Below are 19,495 nucleotides of genomic sequence, written 5' to 3' on the forward strand. Positions count from 1 at the left end.
GGCAAAGATGTCTACTTTCACCACTCATATTCAACACGGTACTGGAAGTGCTAGTCAGACCAATTAGGCAAGAGAAAGACATTAAAGGCATCCAAATAGGAAAAGAAAAACTCAAAATATCCCTCTTCACTGATGATATGATTCTATACCTAGAAAACCCTGAAGACTGTGCCAAAAGGTTCCTGGAACTGATAAACGACTTCAGTAAACTTTCATGATAGAAAATCAATGTATGAAAATCAGTAACATTTTTATATAACAGTAATGTTCAAGCTGAGAGCCAAGTCAAGAACACAGTCCCATTTATAATATACACACAAAAAAATAAAATACCTAGAAATACACCTAACAATGGAGGTGAAAGCTCTCTACAAGGAGAACTATAAAACACTGCTAAAGGAAATTATAGATGACACAAACAAATGAAAAAACATTCCATGTTCATGGATTAGAAGAATCACTATCATTAAAATGACTATACAATCCAAAGCAATCTATGGATTCAACACAATTCCTATAAAGCTACCAATGTCATTTTTCATAGAATTCAAAAAAAACCTACACTAAAATGTACATGGATCCAAAAAAGAGCTGACATAACCAAAACATTCTTAAGCAGAAAGAGCATTACCCCACAGAAACATCACATTACCCCACTTCTATATTTTCTATTACCAAACTATACTATAAGGCTACAGTAACCTACAGTAAACAGCATGGTATTAGTACAGAAACAAGCTCATTGACCAATAGAACAGAATAGAGAATCCAGAAATAAAACCACACACCTACAACCATCTGATCTTTACTAAATGGACAAAGATAAGTGATGGGGAAAGGACTTCCTGTTCAATAAATGGTGCTGGAATAACTGACGAGCCATATACAGAAGAATGGAAATAGACTCCTGTCTTTCGCCATATGCAAAAATTAACTCAAGATGGATTAAAGATTTAAATGTAAGACCTCAAACTATAAAAATCCTAGAAGAAAACCCAGAAAATACCATTCTGGACATCAGCCTTGACAAAGAATTTATGGCTAGTGCCTCAAAAGCAATCACAAGAAAAACAAAAATTTACAAGTAGGACCTAATTAAAGAGCTTCTGCATAGCAAAAGAAAACTATCAACAGAGTAAACAGGCAGCATACACAATGAGAGAAAATATTTGCAAACTATGCGTCCAACAAAGGTCTAAGATCCAGAATCTATAAGGAACTTAAACAATTGAACAAGCAAAAACCAAATAACAAAATTAAAAAGTGAGCAAAGGACATGAACAAACACTTTTCAAAAGAAGAAAGAAGACATATAAGCAGCCAATAAGCATATGAAAAAACGCTCCACATCACTCATCATTAGAGAGATGCAAATCCAAACCACAGATACCATCTCACACCTGTCAGAATGGCCATCATTAAAGAGTCAAAATACAATGGATGCTCAAAAGAGTCAAAATACAACAGATGTTCGTGAGGCTGCAGAGAAAAGGAAACACTTATACACTGTTGGTGGGAATGTGAATGAGTGCAGCCACTCTGGAAAGCAGTTTGGAGATTTCTCAAAGAACTGAAACAGAACCATTGACTCACCAATCCCATCACTGGGTATATAACAGATATATCCAAAAGCAAATAAATCATTCTACCAAAAAACACATGTACTCGTATGTTTGTTGCAGCACTATTCACAATAGCAAAGACATGCAATCAATCTAGATGCCCATTAATGGTGGATTGGATAAAGAAAATGTGGTATATATGTATATACCATGGAATATCACACAGCCATAAAAAGAAAGAATGAAATCATGTTCTTTGCAACAACATGGATGCAGCTGGAGGCCATTATCCTAAGCAAATTAATGCAGAAACAGAAAATCAAATACTACAGGTTCTCACTTATAAGTGGGAGCTAAACATTGGATAAACATGAACATAAAGATGGCAGCTACAGACACCGGGAACTACTAGAGGGGGAAGAGATTGATGGGTAAGAGTTGAAAAACCACTGGGTACTATGCTTACTACCTGGGTAACCAGATCAATTACATACCAAACCTCAGCATCACACAATATACCCAAGTAACAAATCTGCACATGTACCCTCTGAATCTAAAATAAAAGTTGAAATTATTTTTAAAAGCAAAGACAAAACTTTTTTAATTTAAAAAATAAAAAAAAGTTCTCTCTCATAGTAGCCTCTATAACAAATTCTACTACGAAAACTATGGTTACACAATGGACTTCTTTAAATTCTCTTACTAAAAGTATACTAAATAAAATAAATAATTTACTTTAAATTGCATACTTATTAAACAGGAAAAAATCTATATGGTTAGTGACACTTCTTGTTACACATTAAAAAATATGTTGAGCATTATAGGGATTCAATTATACGAGATTAATAAAACAGACTACTTAGTTAAAACAAATAGTCTGTCTAACTTATTCTTTGACCAATTTAATTTTAGTTAGAGTAGGCCGGGCATGGTGGCTCATGCCTGTAATCCCAGAACTTTGAGAGGCCGAAGTGGACAGATCAGTTGAGGTCAGGAGTTCAAGACCAGCCTGGCCAACATGGTGAAACCCCGTCTCTACTAAAAATACAAAAAATTAGCTGGGTGTGGTGGTGAGCACCTGTAATCCCAGCTACTCAGGAGGCTGAGGTGGGAGAATCGCTTGAACCCAGGAGGCAGAGGTTGCAGTGAGCAGAGACTGTGCCACTGCACTACAACCTGGGCGACAGAGTGAGACTGTCTTGAAAAAAAAAAAAAAAAAAAACTTAGTTTAGTTCATAAAGACCCTAACCAAAAAACATACTCCGTATTCTTAACATTATCTTCCTAATCTTCATAATACCAGTCTCCCTGGCATACTACATTCTCCCAAAAATTGTAAATGTCTATATACAGCCATTCATAAAATGTCAAATAGTCTGTCTTCTACTGAAACTACAAAAACTCAATAAACAAAAATACATAGTCATAAAGACACCAGATGACATATGACATACTGAGACCAAAAATTCAAAATAATAACAAAAATAGCACTAAAGTCCTAAGTTTTGGTCACACTCATCTACATTAATATCTGACCACTATTACACATTGTATGCCTGTATCAAAATATTCAATACCACATGTAATAATGTACTCATAAAAATTAAATAATAAGAAAAAATCTCACTAAAAGAATTATTAAACAAAATTAGGAGAGGCCTTCTTTTAGACAAAACTCATATACTAGTCCCTAACAGACCAGATCAGATCAAATCAAAATGAAGTCACTCATACTAAATATAACATAATCAAACTAAAAATTAAAAAAAAAAAAGAGATCCCAAAACAGACCAGGTGTTTTTTTCTCTCCTGAAAACAGGAGATTCCAGCATTAAAGGGACCCCTCTACTCTAACCTCTATTAAAAAAAAAAAAAAAAAAACTGAAGCCCCTATACCCATATGTTCCACTATTTCCCAGTGATATTTGAGACCAACTAAATATATTTACAATAATGACAGAGTCACTTCAACGCCTAGAGTTTTGGTCAGCTTCTCAATTTGGAGAGGGCACTGAAAGGGGAGAATTGTTAAATTAAGTTTAGCCTAAAGCTTCCTCCTTGTAAATTCCACCTGAAAGTTTCTCCATATATAGTGAACTGTAACCTAACTGGGTGTGTAAACAGACTGTAACCTACTCATATTGATCACCGAGTTTCCGCCACAGTGGCCACATGTTCGAACAAGGCAAATGCCAAGCTACAACAAATTCAGCTGTTTCTGTAGCACACCTCCTTCCATTTTTTGTACATCACTTTCCCTTTTCTGTCCATAAATCCTCTCCAACCACGCGGCAGTAACAGTCTCTCTGAACCTATTCTGGTTCCGGGGGCCGCCTGATTCACTAATCATTCTTTGCTCAATTAAATTCTGTTAAATTTAATTTGTCTAAAGTTTTCCTTTTAACACCCTAAAAAAATTTCAAGCAAGAAGAAAATAAAAATCTTACTTACTCAATTCTTTGTGCTCTACAAAGACAGCAGTAACAAAGATAACTCAAAAGCTGGCTAGCCCCAAAATAAATCCTACCAGGCTTTCGAATTGGTACTGTAGAAATGTTCCCAGTTAAGTGAGGTTTCTATTTAAATGTATCGATATTATTAATAGGCTAGCATTGAAATGAAGGTTTTCATTCTCTGAACACACAATTCACAGCTGGACATCAGATGGTGAAATATTAGGAGAAATAAAAATAAATGAAAGAATAATGAACTGTTTTTTTTTTACACTTTGCACTTTTGAAGTGCTTTCCCATACGTAGTCATTGAATTCTTATCAGTCTCTTTATTCGTCCCATTTGCAGACAAGGAAACTGAGGCTTGAAGACATCAAGAGACGTATCCACTGTCACCCTTAAATACTGCCTCAAAATACTTCGATTTACTCACTGATAAAAGGGGGTAATAATAGTACCTATTTTATATCATAGTAGTGAGGATGAAATAAATTAAAACAAAAAATGCTAATTTTAATCTTCTGCCCTTCCCCAGTCTTCTGCTTTTTCCACTATCCTAATCTACCTCTGGGCTAAAATCTGACATCAATAACACATAAGGCAGATGATACACATGAGGGAAAAAAAGCCAAAGCTAGACTCAAGTTTAATGAGAGCTCACCACAAAGTACTGTTCAAGCACTTTATATGTATTATTTCACCCTCACTACAACCATATATAGTAGGTACTATTATTACCCCCACCCTATCAGTGAGCAAATGGGAGTATTTTGAGATAGAGAGCTTAAGTAGCTTGATAGTTGCTATCATACATTAACCTTAAAATACAGGATTTTTGAAGCCTGTCTATATGAACAGAGCTGTGGTGAAACAGTAAAATTTCTGAGCATCTCCAGATCTGTACTGTCTTATATGGTAACCCCTAGCCACATAAAGCAATTGAGCACATGAAATATGGCTAGTGTGGCTGAGGAAATGAATTTCCAATTTTGCATAATTAATTAATTTTAATTTAGATTTATAGTGAATATTTGATGAAACTACAGTTTTCAAGACACTAGCCATCAGTCAATGAAGGGCAGTGATCCTTCAGAGATGGGATACAAAAGAGATGAGCCCTATAATTACCATAGCTTACTGCTCTGAGGGAGTTCCAGGCATAGCATAGGAAGGCAGAACTCAGGCAATCTCCTTGAGTTGCGGAGAGAAAGCTGAGAGTCTGGGGAGACCAAGGCACCTAGATTTCACAGGACAGCATACACAAGAGAAGATAGCAGCACAAAGATAGAAACACAGATCTACCCAAAATCAGTATTCAACTGAGTACTAACCTGTGCATGCATATTAGAAAATTACCCAAGGACAGGAAAGACCCACCCAAAAGGCAACAGTATCCAGCACACACAAGGGCCAGAAATAGTACCTATTTCCGCCAGTCAAACTGGAAAATCCCATGACTTATGAGTCGTTGGGTAGAGCATGCTGAAGGATCTTGCCTCAGTGATGGTAAATAATTAGTTCTACCCTAACTACAAGCACTAGCACTTCTCTGGGCCCATCTAACAAACCTTTAAAGTAGGATCTAAAAGAATTGAATTGTTTCCCAGTAACTAGAACAAAACTCAAAGGTATTTATAAAAATACACAAAAGCTCAGTACCAAAGAAGGTAAAATTCACAATGACTGGCCATTAATCAAAAATTAAGAGGCAGGGAAGGAAGAAGTAATGAGGAGAAAAATCAGTCAATCAAAATTGGCTCAGCATTGATAACAATTATTAGACTTTTCAATTAACAACATTAAAACAGTTATTAGACTGTATTTCATATATTCAAAGAGTTAGGTAGAAACATGGAAGATTTTTTACACAGTCAAACTGAACTTACAGAGTTAAAACTACAATATATGAGGTAAAAAATACACTGATACTAATGACAGATAATACAGAAGTTTAGTAACCTTGAAGGCATAACAATGAAAATGATCAAAAATTATACACAGAGAGAAAAAGGAATAATGTTTTAAATTTTTTTAATTTAATTTTTAGTCTTTTAAAATAATTTTTGTTTTATTTTTTGTAGAGATGGGGGTCTCACTACGTTGCCCAGGCTGGTCTTGAATTCCTGGGCTCAAGCAATCCTCCTGCCTCAAACCTCCCAAAGTGTTGGGATTACAGGTGTGAGCCCCCATACCTGGCCTTAGTAAATATTTTAAATAAATATAATATCAATTAGTTATGGAACAACTTTAAGCAGTCAAATATATACATGTAATTGTAGTCACTACAGAAAAAAAAAAAAAGGAAGGAGCAGAAAAAATATTTAAAGACATAATGGCCAAATTTTTCCCAAGTTCAATAGAGTTCATATGCAAGAAACGTGACAAAAACCACACCAGGGACATCATAATAAAATTGCTCAAAATCAGTGATAAAGAGAAAGTCTTAAAAGCAGGGAAAAATACTTGTCTCCAGAGGAACAAAAATATAATAACAACAGACTTCTTGTTGGAAACAATATAAGGGAAAAGACATCTTTAAAGAATGGGGACAAAAAAACCTGTCGACCCAGAATTTTATACTTAGCAAAGATATATTTCAAAAATAAAAGCAAAATAAAGACTTTTGCAGACGTACAAAATCTAAAAGAATTCATCACCAGCAGACCTGCACTATAAGAAATATTAGTGAAGAAAGAAATGTTAAATGTTAAAGAAAGTCCTTCAGGCAGGATGAAAATAATATCAGGTAGAAATATAAAGTTACACAAAAGAATGAAGAACACAGAAAACAGAAACTGCAAGAGTACAGACACAGATGGGAAAAATAGACACTGGGGACCACTTCAAGCGGGAGAGTGGGAGGGAGTTTGTGGGCTGAAACACTACCTATAGGGAATTATGCTCACTACCTGGGTGATGGGATCATTTGTATATCAAACCTCAGCAACACATAATTTACCCATATGACAAATCTGGACAGGTACCCCCTGAACCTAAAACAAAAGGTGGGGAAAAAAAGAAACTACATGAGTTAAACATATAATTGATTTTATTATCTAAATCTGCTTAAAAGATAATTGACTCATTAAATAAAAATAACAATGTAGTCAGGAGTTCATAAACTAAATAGCAAAACAAAGAGTTATAGCTAACAAGCCAACAAAGAAGATAAAACAAAATTGTAAAAAATATTCAATTAATCCAAAAGAAGACATAAAGAGGGGAAAGGGAGCAAAGAATACATGGAACAGGTAGGAAACAAATCACGAGAAGATAAATTTAAATATAATCATGTCAATAATCACATTAAATGTAAATAGTCTAAATACGCTGATGAAAAAACACAAATTATTTTATTGGTTTAAAAAAAAAGTTAGCCCCCAACTATATATTGCCTGTAAGAAAAGCACTTTACATGCTACAATATGTATAAATCTCAAAACACCCATAATGAGTAAAAGAATCCAGATCAAAAAAGCACATATTGTATGATTCTATTTATATAAAATTCTAGAAAATGCAAATTAGTGTATAGTGACAGAAAGCAGATCAATAATTGCCTAGAAGTGGAGGTTGGGAGAAGAAGGTGGGAGGAATTATAAAAGAAAAAAGGTAAACTTTTTGGGTGATAACTATGTTCATTTTTCTTGATTGTGGTGATGGCTGCACAGGTATATTTGTATATTAAAATTACCAAGTTGTATATTTTGAATACACAGTTTATTATAATATAATTATACCTCAATAAAGCTGTTTAATTTTTTAATCTAATAATTGTCTGTACAGAATAATTTGATGAATCTACTTTTTTAACTTTAAATTTTATGAAATCAAAATACATATCAATTACTACAGATTAAAAATTTAGCATGCAAATCGGAATGTGTTTTAAGTGTAAAATACCAATTAATTTTGAAGGCTTTGTTTTTTTAAAAAAAGTAAAATATCTTATTAATATATTTTTAAGTTGACCATATGTTGAAATGATATTTTTTACATGTTGGGTTAAATAAAATATATAATTAATTTTACCTGTTTCTTTTTACTTTTTTAATGTGGCTCTTACAGATTTTAAAATTAAAGATGCAGCTCACAATACATTTTGATCGGACCATACTGCCCTAGAAAAAGGAAGATTCAATTGTAGTACTCAGGAAACATCATTATGTTCATATTTATGCCCAACAATGCTTAGCCATTCTATGATAGAATAATGGGCCCCAAAAGATATTCATATTTTAATCCCCAGAACCTGTAAATACATCATCTTATATGGCAAAAAAAAGATTTTGCAGATGTGATTAAATTATGAATCTTGAGATGAGAATACTTAGATTACCTGGGTGGTTCCAACATATTCACAAGATTTCTTATAAGGGAAAATGGAAAGCAGAAGGTCAGTATCAGAGAAGACAATATGATGACAGAATCAGAGAGAAGGAAATGTGACAACAGAAGTCGACCTTGGACTGATGCAGCTGTGAGCCAAGGAATGTGGCAATTTCTGGAAGCTGCAACAGGCAATGAACTGAATGTTCAGTAGAGCTTCCAGAAAGAACACAGCTCTACTAACACCTTGGTTTTAGCCCCATAAATCTCTTTTTGAATTTATGACCTCCAGAAGTGTAAGACAATAAATTTATTTTAAGTTACTAAATTTGTAGAAATTTGTTATAACACCAGTAAGAAACCAATGCAAACTTTAGGTAACTGGAAGTGGGGTGCTGCTGTAACAAATACCTAAAAATGTGGAAGAGGCTTTGGCATTGGGTAATAGGTAGAGCCTGGAAAATTTTTAAGGAGCTTGGTAGAAAAGGCCAGTTGCCTTCAACAGGGAGTTAAAAATAAATATAGACGTTAAAAGTGGTCCCAGCGAAGGCTTAAAAGGAAATGAGGGACGTATTATTGAATGAATACCCAAAGATGGAGGATCCTTGTTACATGATGCCAGAAAGCTTATCTGCATTTTGTCCTGTAGTTATGTGGAAAGTAAAATAAACTTGGATATTTAGGTGAGGAGATTTCCAAGCAAAGTGTTGAAGGTACAGTCTGATTTCTTCTTGCTGTTTATGGCAAAATGTGAGAGAATAGTGAGGGATTGAGAGAAGAGCTGTTAAGGAAAAAGGAGTCAGGACTTGATAATTCAGGGAGTTCTCAGCCTATCCAGATTGCAAAACACAATAAAAGGAGATACACTATCAGGAAAGCCTGCTCTAGAGCCAAGTTGTGGCCAAACAACTTTTTGATAGTGCCTTAGAAGGATCAAAAGATCAAAATATTCAATCACCTAGAGGCCTCTTTGTAGAGATCAGTATGTGAGTCACGGATTCTCTTCAGCCATCTCAGAAGTAGTCAGAAATAGAGACAGCATTATCTAGGACAGATCTGTGGATAAGCTGCTTGTCCAGTGGACAGGAGACCTTCAAGTTTCTTGAGAATATTATACCAACAGAAACGCTGCCAATTTGGACTGAAGAAGACTGAGAGAGGACACAGTGAAAGATGTCTGACAAACCCCCAAAACTTTACAGGCAGGAAACAAGCTGATAAAACTACTCAACTGCAAACAAATGCTATACTTCATGAAAAACGAACGACATCTCAGAGGAATGAGCCACAAGCCAGAAGACAGAGCCAAAACCAAGGAGGATTATTTCTAAGACTTGACTCCAGTGGAGTTTGCACTGCTGAATTTCACAATTGTCTGGGACCAGTGACTCCTTTCTTCTTTCCATTTCCTTCCTTTGGAACAGAAATATCTATAACTGGTATCTTATGCCTGTCCTGCCATTGTATCTTGGAAGCAGATTACCTGTTTTCTAGTTTCATGGGACTGCAATAGAGAGAAATTTTTCCCCCAAAATGGATTATACCCACTGTCTCACCCATATCTGATTTACATTACTTAATGAGATGTAGAATTTTTCAGCTGAGATTAGGGGAGATTTCAATCTCTGAGTTGTTGCTATGATGGATTAAGACTTTTTGAGATACTGGGATGGGGTGAATGTATTTTGCATGTGGGACAGACATGAATCTTTGGGATCTAGAGGGCAGACTTTGTGGTAAACAAAATAATGGCTCCCCAAAAATGTCCAGGTGCTAATTGACAGAATCTATGATTATGTTACCTTACATGACAGAAGTGATTTGCAAATGTGATTAAGTTACTGATCTTGAGATGGGGGAGATTATCCTGAATTTTCTAGGTGAGCCGAATATAATCACAGGGGATATAAGAGAAAGGCCTTCTCAGTCAAAGTTCCATAAAGAAGTTACTCTTCCCTCCAAAGAAGCTGAAAATCCCTCCCAGTTGTTGTAGCTGGGCAGACATCACAGAGACGGTTGCCAAAACAGAGAATACACAGATTAGAGAGTAGAGTTCCAGCCCAGGGCACCTACACTGGTGGAATGAATAGTAGTGACTAAAGCAAGCAGTAAGCTTTTTACAAGGTACATAGCACAAAAGAAATTTTAATTCCATTCAAAATGTTTATTAATCACCTACTATGTTTCATGCACAATAGTTGGCCCTGAGGATCTAGGAGTATCTAGATCAGCAGGACTCCTGCCCTCTTGAAGCTTACAGAGCAGCCAGGTTTCCATAGCAACTTTGTTTATAAAGTGTCAGCAGCCTTGCTCAGATCAAGAAAGGTATGGACTCTCAACAGTGACTGGGCAGATCTCACACAATGCAAAAACAAAGTAATTCAGTCTAGTCTTTTAGCCATACCCAGCTTACATACTTCATCAATTCATTAATAAGGAGTAAGTGAAAATTAGTATGTCCATAGTCTTATTATATATCATTACATAATAACTGTAGATTTGCTATATATCATTAACAAGTCTTGTTATCTGCACTGTAAATATGTAAATCTCATTCTATTATGTTGGTTCAGCCATGCTAAAATAATCCTTTTGTTATCATCATAAAAGGCTGAGTTAAAAGAATGCTGCCAGACATTTTCGTAGAGCAATATCCAGGCTGCCTTACTATGGTATCTCGTCAGTTCATTTCCCTGTTTAAACCTCTACAAAGGCTCCACTTCTCTGAGAGTAAAGCACAAAGCTGTTAACTGGCCTATGGGCAAGGGTAATACTTAAAACAGGTAACAAAAAGCATATAGCATCCCACCTATGAAAATGGACACCAGCCATAAGTCATCAGTACACCCAAACCCACACATATCAGCAGAATATCAGCAGAATATCGGCTCTGCCAACAGAGTCCCATGTAACCTAGTCCCTGTCTACCCCTCCAGACATTCACCATCCTTCCACCACGTGAAAGTCTTTTTGTTGGCTTTTGCCTTACCTTTATATATACTATTTCCTCTATTCAGAATGCTCTGAGGACCCACTCCTTCCTATACCAGGCTTTCTATCCATTTTTTAAGTATCTGTTGACATATCACTTTGCTGATTTGAATATTTGTGTCCCACCAAAATTCATATTAAAACTTAATCTCCAGCACATTAGTATTAAGACGTGGGGCCTTTAGGCAGTGATTAAATTATGAGGTCTTTGCCCTCATGAATGGATTAGTGTCTTTAGAAAGGTAACTAGCTAGTTATTTTTCTGCCTTCCCATCCCTTCCACCATATGAGGACACAGCATTCCACAGGACACAGTAACAAGGCATCATCTTGGAAGCAGACAGAGCCAGCTCCCACTAGGTACCAAATCTGCTGATGCCTTATTCTTGGACTCCACAGCCTCCAAAATTGTGAGAAACACCACGCTTCTAAGAACCATACCATGTTTTCTCTATAAATGCTTGCTGAATGATGTAATGAATTGTGGTCCAGCTTATAGTGGGCAGAACTGAGTAAGCTCTACCCCAAGGAGAATGCAGCCATAAGTTTTTCTCTGTCCTTATGGCCTATCCACTGGATGAAAGATGTAAATATAGGTATAGGTATAAGTACAGGCAAAGATATTGATAACAGCTAGAGAAATATCCTGTAACAATAATATGGCTGGTCAATGGCTTTCAAGTATTTTATGAATTCATCCCACTTTAGATCCTCACCAAAATCAAGGAAATATTTCACTGCCAAACCAAATATTTCACCACCATGATCTCTAATGCCTCCCTCCTGCCCTCAGAATAATACCCCCTGCATATCTAAACACTCAGGACAGCAACACAAGAGAAATAGCAAAGGCGATCTCCAGACAAACACACAACAAATGAGCACTCCCCATACAGACCGTCCTCCCCAACCTCTGCCACCATGCAAGAAAGGAGGTGCCTTTACCTTGAAATAAAAATGCTTTGCTGGCATTGTGCATTCCAGACACCTGAGCAACTCCAAGGGTGGTGTTCACAAGGTCAAGCTCGGTGATGATATCCATCTGAAGGTCAGGGTCCATCCCAAAGCCCACCACTGGAAAGGAACAGAGTTGTTTGGGCTTAAAACGCTGACTGTTAGTAGCATTATCGAGTAGAGGTTACAGAGTCAGGGAGTGGCAGGGAATACAAGGAAGCCAATGATGAGTGCTTGGAGAGTCTTTGTCTATGGAGGGAAAAGAAAAGCAAATCTTTGCTCCCTTACCCCGCTAATACTGTAGTTTCTTTGTTCCTTCCCCCAACCCCACCCCCAATTATAGATTGATAATTTCTTATCCAAAACTCCTGGGGTTAAATATAGTTCAGAATTCAGAAGGTGCCATATGTTAGAAAGGTAATATGGCCTATATACTACATTTTATGTAACATTTTTAGCAAAGTCTAACTCAGAACCCCATAATCAAATACAACATATCTGAAGCAAAAAGTATGACATATTTCTCTAATTGGCATAAATAAAGATGATAAATTGGTTGATATCAGTTTAGATCAAGTCTTGCCATGAAATGAGTTCAACTCAGGATAGGTTTTGCTTTCAGGTGAGTTATGAAGAAACTGGGTTTCCAAGCTTTATAGAGGTAGTGACTGCGGATACAAGATTGTGGCCCTGATCTACCTGCCTCAGAGACAGATGCAGTAGCAAAATCTGACCCACCACCACCAGTAAACACCTCCACAAAGTGTTCCTTAATTAATCAGGCACAATCACCTGTGCTAAGAAGGAAAAAAGTGGAAAAGGACCCTGTCCCTGTTGAAGAAGGGTGGCAGAGGGACTGGCCAGGAAGGAGAATCCCTGGAATAATGGATATATATTTCCATCCAAGGGGATTCCTGGATGGAAAGCCAGATACCCTGATAACTCTTTTTAGAGAATCTTAATGCAGAGAAATACAGCCCTGAGCCTCCTCTTCCCTTGTCTGAGAAAGACAAATCCCTAAAGATGCCTCTCACCCAGGGGGTGCTCTGAGCAATGATTCATTCATGATTGCAAAGTGATTTCCAACTATATGTATTAGTAAGGCTAGTGATCACTCTAAGGGGCTGTGTTTAAGCTATTCATAAAGGCTATGTCTATCTACACTTATCATCTCAATAGTGCAATTTTGACTATGCTTTTGGAAATGTTTTAATCAGCAACAGCTGTCAACTCTCATCTGATGGTAATGCAGTCACTGAGACAAGATTTGGAGGGCTTGCACCCACTGCGTGCATGTTCACTGGGACATCATAAGCTGTCACCACCTCACCTGTCCTCCCACCTTAACCCCTGGTCATACAGCCTTGGAGAAGGAAATCTACTCTTTCCTTACTCTTTTCCTGTTAGGAAACAGGACCTGCTAGGCTTCTGTCAACAGACGGTTGGTCAGAAAGGCCTCTTTAGAGCTGAAACCGGTTATTGCCAAGGCAGACAAAGTGTCTATAAATGCTTTCTCAGTTTCTATCAGACTTCCCCTTGTCCCCTGAATTGAAGATTTAAGTTTTCCCCTTCCAGTTGACCCAAAGATGTCTTCCTTCCATTCACTCTGCATTCATTCATTTCATAATTTTTTCAACAGGTATTACTGAGTGCTTACTATATAGCACACACATTGCTAGGCACTGGTGATGTGCTCATGGAGCTCGCATTCCTGTGGGTTAGGTGGGCGGAGGGCAAAAAATAAACAAATGAATAAGATAATCTGAGATGGCAATAAATGCCATGAAGAAAATAGAGTAATGGGATAGAAAGCAACTTGGATGGGGTTTCTACTTTAGAAAGGGGGGTTGAAAAGGTTCTTTTGAGCTGAAACTTGAATGACTAGAAAAAGCAAGATGGGAGGAAGCTTTCCACATGCAGAGAAGGGTGCATGCAAACGGGGAACAAATTGGGAGTGTCCTAAGAACAGCAAAAAGGCCAGCATGGCTGAAACTGAATGGGCCAGGGGTAGAGAAATAGAAAATGAGGCCAACCAGGCACAGTGGCTCACACCTGTAATTCTAACACTTTGGGAGGCTGAGGCAGGAGGATTGTTTGAGCTCAGGAGTTTGAGGCCAGCCTGGGCAACATAGGGAGACCATGTCTCTACAAAAAGATCAAAAAATTAGCCGGGCGTGGTGGCGTACACCTATGGTCCCAGCTACTTAGGAGGATCGCCTGCACCCAGGAAGCAGATCCTGCAGCACCACTGCACTCCAGCCTGGGTGCCAGAGTGAAACTCTGTATCAAAAAAAAAAAAAAAAGAAAGAAAGAAAAGAGAAGAAAAGAAAAAGAAGAGAGGCCAAAGAGGGAGAGAGAGAAGGGACAGATCATATAAGCCCTGTGACCCAAAAGGAGCTTGGATGTTATTCTAATTCTGAGATATAATTGGAGGGTTCTAAGGTTTATGTTTAAGGGCAGAAATTAAATTTCAGGGGACCTCCAAGTTGGTGTTTCTCTGGCCAGGAATTTGGAAAGTGGTCTGGGGAATGTGCCCTTCACCAGACGCAAGAAGAAGGAAGCACCCCTGTTGCCCAAGTGCCTTTCACAGGCCTGGAAAGATGGCAGGCAGGCTCTGAACTTAAGACCTGATTAATTATCTGATGAATTGGTGCATGATCAATACTTTTGATGCAATGACCTCTGAGCAATATGCATATCTGGGGATAATATGAGATGACGGATGACATGCAAGCCAAGGAAACTTTCTAAAAGGACAGTGGTTGACTGAATATTGGCCTCAAATCTTTACCCCTCTCATATCCACAGCCTTTACTGTGTGGCTTTGCAGTTCCTTCCACTACAATGGGAGTAAACCTCCCCATCTCTTGACTTTGAGGCCAGCCATGTAACTTGTTTTGGCCACTGGGATGTTAGTAACATTATGCAGGCAGAGGCTTGAATATGCTTGTGCAGTGAGGTTTGTTCTCATCTACTTCCACATCATGATAAGAACATGTCCCTGCTGGTCCACTGATCCAAGGAGACCTAGACGTGTGGAGCAGGCAGCCTACCTGAGTTTGAAACCAAGCCCAGCCAAATGCAGCCTAGATAAGCCAACCCCAAACACAATTTACAGATGTGTGAACCAAAATCAATGGTTTGCTTCAAGCCACTGAGTTTGGGGTTATTTGTTATACAAAATTATTATGACAATATTGACCGATGCAGGGACTAAAGGCCTTCTACAATGGCATCCTTAAGATGCTCAAATCTCCCAGACTAAGAGCCCTGCAATTAATTGGGCAAGCCTCCAAACACCCGAACAAACTCTGTAGAACTAGCAGAACACCCCAATGGTGTCGTTGAATCCCCACCCCCAAATGAGAACACAGTGCCTTCAATCCAGAAAGTATTGTGGAAACAACACTAAACTGAGAGCCAGTTTCAGTCCAGTCTCTTCCCTCTACTAACTCTGTGCCCTTAAAAAAAGCATTCATTTATCAAGCCTCAGTTTCCTCATCCATAAAATAGGAATATTAATACCTGCCTCCCTGAAGGGATTGCTGAAGCAGAGACTTCAGAACTCTAGTACCCCATATCAGCGATAACACGGGTGGCTTCATATCTTCTGCTATAGGAAATTTCATGTTTTGGGTTACCATGTATAAAAAGATACTGGTACCTGTTACACCAGACTCATGAGGTCTCAGGGGAAACTATATTCACACTTCAACAGCTCAATCTGGCACATAGGTGGTGCCCAACTGGGAGTTGTTTCATCTGTCTTTAATAAGATCAGTTCTCCAGACCACTCCAGCTCCCTGGTCCTCAACTCCACTGGAATCATACAAAAGGTACAGATGGCCCCTTTCCTCCCAGCCTCTCTCCATGCCCAATTGACCTAGAAGGGCCTCTCACCCTGGGTTTGCTTGTAAAATCCATATATGAAATCTATATTCGCTCTCCAACTCTCTGCCCACAACTCAAAAGAGAAGGAGCTTCTCTGGCTTTAAGATAAGTGTATTGCTTTTTATTATGAAAACACCTCATAAAATCAGAGCCAAAAAAGAGAAATCAATTAGGCTTCTGGATAGTTTTCTTCTCTCCCTTTAATTGGTCCCCACCAGGATGAAAATGCCTCCTGCCCATAGCAGGATGTGTAAAGGATAGCACTTTGCATACTGCCTAGGGAATCAGAAAACCTATTAATAAGGCAGCATTTACATGGGCTCTCTTGAACCTTATGTAGTGTGACTGTGGTCTCATAAAAAAAAAAAATTTAATGTTTCTGCTTCTTGTCCAAGCATGGAGCTCCTGCCCTTTCCTAGGAAACTCTATTAAAGTTCTCTACTTTGGACATAACAGCTCTACAAATGGCTGAAGTTGGGAATTACAATTAAGCAAGATAAAAAGCTCCTGGGGAAGAAATATTTTAAAAACCTGGAAGGCAGCATGTCAATGTCACAGAGGCACTTGAGGCCTGACTAGGATTCAGAACCTCCACCCTAACAAAGATACCTGCTGCTGCTGCTGCTGCTGCTATTGGCTGCTCCTCACCCCCACCCAGGGAATGCTCAGGCCCACAGCCCACTCAGTTCACCTTTGGGGTCCCAGACATAGGCTTTCCAGCAAATCCTCCCGGGTCTAGCTGACTTTAAATTTACTCCTGCTCATTGTCCATGGTGAAAGCTGTTTTCCTCTGGACCATGCAGACTAAAATAATGCTAGAATGATGATCCAAGAGCTCATTTAACCACAGAATTTCACAACCACTTAATCAGGTTTGGGCCCCTGGGCACCTACAAAGGTCCTTAATACCCCAAAAGCAATTTTCTTGAAGAATATGCTCTATGCCTGTTCCAAGCTGGCCAGTATTTTCCATGATCCCCGGAGGCTGGGGGCTCATGTTCACAGTTCCATTATTCAATTCATAATTAATGATCCACCTGAGAGTTCCTTCCAAAAAAATCTCTTGGCCAGGCGCAGTGGCTCACACCTGTAATCTCAGCACTTTGGGAAGTCGAGGCAGGCAGATCACCTGAGGTCAGGAGTTCGAGACCAGCCTGACCAACATGAAGAAACTCCATCTCTACTAAAAATACAAAATTAGCCAGGCGTGGTGGTGCATGCCTGTAATCCCAGCTACTCGGGGGGCTGAGGCAGGAGAATCACTTAAACCCAGGAGGCGGAGGTTGTGGTGAGCCGAGATCATGTCCTTGCACTCCAGCCTGGGCAACAAGAGCAAAATTCCATCTCAAAAAAAAAAAAAAATCTCTCCTTTCCAGCAGGTGGCAGCAAAAGACATTCACTTAGTCAGTAGGGGCTTTGCAGGTGTAGGTACTCCCTTCACCCTCTACCGTGGTGACCAAAACAAACTGGAAAGCAATGTGGGAATAATTATTGAGTTTTCAATTATTCACACTGTCAAAACATTGGCGAAAACTCATAGTGTGTTATTACTGCTGTTATTGTAGCCTTCTAAATTTTCATTATTAGTGATGTACCTGAACATCTCTGAATGATTTCTCAACCAGAAATAACAAGAACTGGAGAATGGCACCTCCCATCTTGACTCCACTTTGCACTCTAAAACAAGTTCTCTGAACAAGGCAGATTTAAGCAGCTCCTCATGACACCTATCATTAGATCTTTTCATATGCAACTGTGTCTGCACTGCAGTCTTGCTTTAATTAAAATGTGCCTGATATCATCTACACAGTTCCATTAAATGCCGGTGATATCTGAGCAGCTCACTAAGTGAACCACATGTTTATTTCATCTAGGACTGTTAACAGCCCAGACAACAATTGTCCCACTTGACAAAGAAACTTTCAACGCAGCTGTTTGGATGCTGATAAACTAATCACAAGCCAGCCTTTGTTACCTAAGAAGAGGGTGGATGGATGATGTGGAAACGGTGATTCCTGCACAGAATCAGAGGGCTGCCTCCAGAAAGCTACTGCTTATACCCTCTCTAGCTACAAGATATTTTAAGTGTACAAATGGAGAGGTAATTCCCCCCGTCTCTCTGATTCTTCTGATAATGTGTGTAGAAGAAATATGTGGCCTCTAGTGTTCAAATAGTGCCAAGTGACATTGAGAACCCAAGCTCCCTAGGCAACAGCCACAACCAGTGGGTCAGATCCTTCTATGCTTCCCTGCCTTTGCTCAATCTGCTCCCTCTGCCAAGAATGCCTTCCCACTTTGTCCACCTGGAAAACTCCCTAGAGAGCCTTGAAGGCACAACTCTCAAATCCCTGACCACCACTCCTCCCTAGAATTAATTCAAACTGTCCGTCCTCCACATTTCCTTAATATAAACTTATACTCCTACCTCTCCACCACCCCCCATCAATCTGTAAAATTAAAATGCCTGCCAGTTTCTATCTAGATTCCCAGCTAAGCTGTAAGTTCCTAGAAGTCAAGGACTAAGTCATTTCCTCTTTGCATAAGAAATCCTGGCACCCAGCAAGACATCGTTTGTTGAATGAATAAATACATGAATGAATCTTCCCCTACAACGAAATTTTTACAAGATTTAAAGGGGATTGGAAGTGGAAAGAGGGAAAATACCTGTTCTTAAAGATCCCCTCCACAAGCAATGAACCCTGAAACACGTTCCATTCCTTGATAAGGGTACTTTGGCGACTTTTCAAAAGAGTAATGAGAACAAACGATTTAGGCATATTCCGTAGTGATGTGCACTTAGGGATGTGAACTCACTAACCGGTTGCCCTCTCCCTATCTAGCTTCTTCCTGTCTGCGGTTCCTCTGTAAGATGTCCACGAGCACCAGACTCTCGCGCTCAGAGCCTGTAGCCCACGCTCTGCACTAGTCTTGCCTGTCCTGGGGTGCGCGCACTCCTTCAGCGTGTTCTGGTTTTAAAAGACTAACCCATCCGGATGGGCCTGAACTCAAGAAGCAACTATTCTAAGCTAGACTGAGCCTTGGCGTCTTTGCAGCCTGGGAAGCTCGGATAGAGGTAAGGAACGGAATGGGAGGTTTCTTTTGTCCCTGGAGAAATCCATACTCAACATTCTTAACCAGACGAAAGCCGCTACCTGCTCAGTCCTGGGGAAGCGGGAAGGGCCCTCTGAAAGCTCCTAGACGCTAGCTCTTCTAGCGGGCTAACTGCCAAAGAGGGGCGCCTGGGCGCAAGCGGAGGGAACTTTTGAGCCAACCAAGGGCAGACGCCCCTTCTTAGCCCTCTCCAGATGAACTTGC

General features: G+C 39.0%; 1 protein-coding gene and 1 long non-coding RNA gene across 8 annotated transcripts in view; one reads left to right on the forward strand and one right to left on the reverse strand.

Moving 5' to 3' along the window:
- LOC129048673 (protein kinase C-binding protein NELL1-like) overlaps positions 1-19,495 on the reverse strand; it is a 462,277-nt gene that overhangs the window by 441,398 nt on the left and 1,384 nt on the right. For all 7 annotated transcript variants that reach the window (XR_008511202.1, XR_008511203.1, XM_054524597.2 and 4 more), the window contains exon 2: positions 12,281-12,409. Coding sequence is in view for 5 of the 7 variants with exons in the window: in XM_054524597.2 (XP_054380572.1) it covers positions 12,281-12,409 (129 nt within the window). In the remaining 2 variants the exon portion in view is untranslated. The remainder of the gene's footprint in view (positions 1-12,280; positions 12,410-19,495) is intronic.
- Positions 10,642-19,253, forward strand: LOC134762157 (uncharacterized). Its single transcript, XR_010141871.1, has 3 exons — positions 10,642-10,783; positions 18,055-18,281; positions 19,021-19,253. It is a non-coding gene; the product is annotated as an uncharacterized LOC134762157 (long non-coding RNA).

Source organism: Pongo abelii, chromosome 9 (assembly GCF_028885655.2).
Source record: "Pongo abelii isolate AG06213 chromosome 9, NHGRI_mPonAbe1-v2.0_pri, whole genome shotgun sequence".
NCBI lineage: Eukaryota > Metazoa > Chordata > Mammalia > Primates > Hominidae > Pongo > Pongo abelii.